General features: G+C 45.6%; 1 protein-coding gene across 1 annotated transcript; it reads left to right on the top strand.

Annotated features, from left to right (window-relative positions):
* Nucleotides 1-2,124: 2,124 nt before the first annotated feature.
* CMTR2 (cap methyltransferase 2) lies at nt 2,125-4,419 on the top strand. The gene has a single exon (XM_009080522.1). The coding sequence runs from the start codon at nt 2,125-2,127 to the stop codon at nt 4,417-4,419; it is 2,295 nt and encodes a 764-aa protein (XP_009078770.1).
* The last annotated feature ends 225 nt before the right edge of the window (nt 4,420-4,644 follow it).

The raw sequence follows: 4,644 nt of genomic DNA, 5'->3' as shown, positions 1-4,644 counted from the left end.
AGTCCTCCAGCGTTGGGCTCGAGTTCGGGCCGGGGGGGACTGGAAATGATGGGGAAAGGCAGGAGAGTGGTTATTCTTGGCCTGCGCTTGGTTAGGGTATAGGGATGAGGTTGTTAGTGTGGCTGGAGCATTTCTGGGATAGGCTGCCAGCATAAGAAGGATGTGGACTTGCTGAAGCAAGTACAGAGGAAGGCCACAAAGATGATCAGAGAGTTGGAACACGTCTCCTACAAAGACAGGCTGAGAGAGTTGGGATTGTTCAGCCTGGAGAAGGCTCCAGGCAGACCTTAGAGCCCCTTCCAGTACTTGAAGGTGACTTATAAAAGAGGAAGGAAAGTGAGTTTTTACAGAGGTAGTGACAAGAGGAGGGGGAATGCTTTTACACTAAAAGAGGAGAGGTTTAGGTTAGATGTTAGAAGAAATTCTTCCCCATGAGGGTGGAGAGGCACTGGCACAGGTTGCCCAGAGAAGCTGTGGCTGCCCCATCCCTGGAAGTGTTAAAGTCCAGGTTTGATGGTGCTTGGAGCTACCTGGTCTAGTGGGAGGTGTCCCTGCCCATGACAGGGGAGCTGGAATAAGATGATCTTCAAGGTCCCTTCCAACCCAAGCCTTATCTATGATTTCCTGGGGTGAGCTGTAGTTAAAAGCCCGCACTAATAGCAGGTGTTTAAAATTAAGTAAAAGTAGCCCAGAGCACAGCGTTCTCTGTGTTTCCCTCTAGTTTTCCTCTTCTCCCCAGCACATGCTGTGAGAAAGGAGGAGATTAAAGGCAAAGTACATCTGTGTAAAGCACAGTGAAATTAACCAGTTCATTGACAGGCTTCAGACTGGGGAAAGGAGAGATGAAACCTCAGCTGTGTGTGCGACCAGGAGCCTCTCCTTGCAGAGCTGGTGGTGATGAGGGGAGACAGCCGCGGCCGTGGGAAGAGTGAAGTGTTGAGGTTGGCCCTTCTTTGTGCTCTTTGCTTCCAGACTTTCTCAGCTCCTTCAGTTTTAATCCGATGGGTTTTTTCCCCACACACAACTGTTTTGTAACACTGAAGATCATTGTATTTTGCTTTTGAGGAAATGGGATGGTTTGGGGGATGGTTAAAATTATATACTGGAGAGATTTTCTGTCTCTGGTGGTAATTTTGATTAAATTATTTTGCTTAAACGAACATTTTAGTTTGGGATGAAATGCTGGCTGGCTGATTTCTGGTTAGTGACTGTCACTTGTGCCATGTGTGCTTTGTGCTGGGCACTGGAGCAGATGGCAGCAGCCTCATCAGCTTTGTGCGGAGTGTGCTCGTGTTTGTCTGCCTTTAACCACTCACAGTGCAACACTTGGCACTACTTTCTTCCCTAACATCTAGCACGAGATAACAGTGACCATGGCTGCCACCAAGTCTTCTCTTGCTTCAGGTTTATCAGTTTCTCCAGTCAGGAAAGGGAGGTGTAGGGGTTTGCAGTGGCCTGGCAGAGAGCTGTAATGCTGGGCATGGAAAAGGGGTTTTGCTCACAGGATGGTATCCAACCTCCCCCCAGGGCCTCTTCAGCAGAGGGGCTGTTCTCAGGGATGTCAGTGAGGGGCTCTCCCAGCATCGTGCTGGGTTGAGTGAAAGAGTCAGGAGGCTTATTTCTTCTTGGGAAACTGGAGGAGCAGCAGCTGTGCTCCCTCTCAAAGCTGCCTTTGCTTGTGACTCCCCACTCTCTATACTCTGAGTTCTCGGATAATGCTGCCACAATCAGATGAAGAGGTTTCTGGGCCATTTGTTTACTTTGTAGAGCTTGTGATGTGTTCTATTTTGGGATCAAGAGAGATATTTGTATTTAAGTGTTTAGACCTATACAGTGAGCAGAATGTTCAGAGTGTGAAGGGCCAAAGCTGCAGCCAACTCTTCTTCACTTGCTGTGTAAATAACAAGAACTGGTGAACCTCCTGATTTCCAAATGGCCTTATTCAGAATAGCCCCCATTTATTTTTCTCATTGATGCATTTCTCTCCTGCTCTGGAATACAGATGTTAAGCAGGAGAGAGTTTTATTTTTTTTTAAAAAAAGCTTTGCCTATTTCTATATCTGTATTGTTGGAGTGACATTATTTCTTCTCCCCTGCTTGTCCAGGTTGTGAATCCATTCAAGAATGGATAAATGTAAGCATCCTTATGTTGAGCAGAAGACAAATCTTGAAAAGTTCAGTCCTGAAATTCTTTCTGAAATTGAGAAGCTCTTTGCCAAGAAGTTTACTTATACTAAGCCAGTGAATAATGAATGGCAACTGCCTGATCCCAGCGATGCTTTTACATGCGATCACAAGGAATTTCACTCACTTCTGTCTCTGAAAGACTCCATGAATGAAGTGAAGAACCGACTGAGTGATAAGAACCTGGTGGACTGGCATCAGCACACCTCATTTACCAACAAAGCAGGGAAAATAATTTCTCATGTGAAGAAATCTGTGAATGCTGAGCTGTGTACCCAGGCGTGGTGCAAGTTTCATGAGATCCTGTGCAGTTTTCCTCTTCTCCCAGAAGATGCTCTTCAGGATGGAGAACTGAATTCTGTCCACCTCTGTGAAGCACCTGGAGCTTTTATAGCCAGTCTCAATCACTACTTGAAGTCCCACCACATCCCTTGTGACTGGAATTGGGTAGCTAATACTCTAAACCCATATCATGAAGCCAATGATACCCTTATGATGATCATGGATGACCGTCTGATAGCAAATACATTGCCTTGGTGGTACTTTGGCCCAGATAACACCGGTGATGTGATGACATTAAGGCATCTAACAGAACTTCAGAACTTTGTGAGCAGTATGAGCACAGTTCACTTGGTAACTGCTGATGGCAGCTTTGACTGCCAGGGAAATCCAGGTGAGCAGGAAACTTTGGTCTCACCCCTTCATTACTGTGAAACAGTCACTGCTTTAATGATCCTGGGCACTGGAGGATCCTTTGTTTTGAAGATGTTCACGCTGTTTGAACACTGTTCTATCAACCTGCTCTTTCTTCTAAACTGTTCATTTGAGGAGGTCCATGTCTTTAAGCCAGCCACTAGCAAAGCTGGAAACTCAGAGGCCTATGTGGTTTGTCTTCGTTATATGGGCAGAGAAAACCTTCATCTGTTGCTTCCTAAGATGACGCAGAACTTTGGAACAGAAATGGTCAACAAAGCCCTTTTCCCCCAGCATACACTGCCAGAATCATTCCTTAAAATACATGAAGAGTGTTGCATGTTCTTCCACAAGTGCCAGGTAGAGACTATCTCTGAGAACATCCGTCTCTTTGAGCACATGGAAGAAGCAGAGCAGCTGAAACTGAACAAGTTAAGAGACTGTGCAGTAGAGATCTTCATGCAAAGATTTCACATGAAACGCATTGCCAGGAATAACTGGCTTGTCAAGAAATCTCAGGCTGGTTGCAGCATGAATGCAAAATGGTTTGGGCAAAGAAACAAATATTTTAGTACATACAATGAACGGAAGATGATGGAAACCATGACATGGAATGATAAAGTGGCAAAGGGCTATTTTAATCATTGGGCTGAAGAACATAGTTTAAATAATGCTGGGAACATATGTGTTCTGGAAGGATCAACTTCTGACCTCGAATGGAGCTCATGGTACATTTTGGAAGGAAAAAGACTACCAGTGGTAAAATGTTCTCCCTTTTGTGATGGTCAGGTCTTGGAAAATCTTAATGAAGCTATGAAGGAGTTGGACATGGGAAGGCTGAAAAGGAGACCAGTGCTGCAGCCTTGTCAGTCTTGTGAAGTTCTTCCTGGGGAACTGATACTGGCAAAAGTGTCCAGTCTTTCCAGGTGTCATCAGGAAGTCCTAAATGAAAGTTGTAGTGACCAGTTCAAGTGCCTTGTGGTGGGCTTTCCCTCCCTCTGTGATACAGAAAGCCAACCCAGCATGGAAATAAAGCCCATGGACTCAGCCACACTGCTGACTTTCAGCTTTTCTCTGCTTTATGATGGAGAACCAAAGTACCAGCAGCAGCTTTTGGAGTGTATTTTGCATTCATTGACCCAACTTACAACGGGAGATGCACTGATTTTGCCTCTTCTCTCTTGTCTGACACGATTCACAGCTGGCCTGGTCTTTATACTCCACTGCTGCTTCAGAGGCCTCACATTCACTTGTCCAACCTCCTGTGAGCCTCTAAGGACCAGCACTGCTTTGCTGTGTGTTGGTTACCGAGGCCTCCCGACTCCAGTTGTCCAGTATCTGCAGCATCTCAATACACTGATGAGCTCTTTACTGGACACAAACTCTCCCCAGCAGGTTCTGCAGTTTGTGCCTATGGAGGTTCTCCTCCAGGGCAAGCTGTTAGAGTTCCTGTGGGATTTAAACACAGCCATTGCAAAGAGACAACTCCACCTGATTGTGCAAGCTAAGCAGCAGCAAATGACTAGCAACATTTCACTTTGAAATAATTCTAGAACTGGGCCAGTTGCTGCTGCTAGACCTTGTTTCGCAGGCAGAAAGTGTTAAAAACATTGTTAATGTGAAGGTAATGTTACTGTAAAACCTTGGTGTGACATTGGGAATGCTGGGAGGATGTTCTGAACTATCAGTCCCACTTGCACTTTATTGTCCATGTAGAAAGTAGGAGGAAAGAAAACCAGACCTTGATTTCTGGCCACTGAGCTGGTG

This window comes from Acanthisitta chloris, unplaced genomic scaffold (assembly GCF_000695815.1).
Source record: "Acanthisitta chloris isolate BGI_N310 unplaced genomic scaffold, ASM69581v1 scaffold268, whole genome shotgun sequence".
NCBI lineage: Eukaryota > Metazoa > Chordata > Aves > Passeriformes > Acanthisittidae > Acanthisitta > Acanthisitta chloris.
Note: the sequence above shows the minus strand (reverse complement) of the source record. Positions and strands in the feature narration are given on the sequence as shown.

Excerpts from the sequence above, each read along its gene's own strand:
- CMTR2 (XM_009080522.1), top strand. The coding sequence starts at position 2,125 with ATGGATAAATGTAAGCATCCTTATGTTGAGCAGAAGACAAATCTTGAA.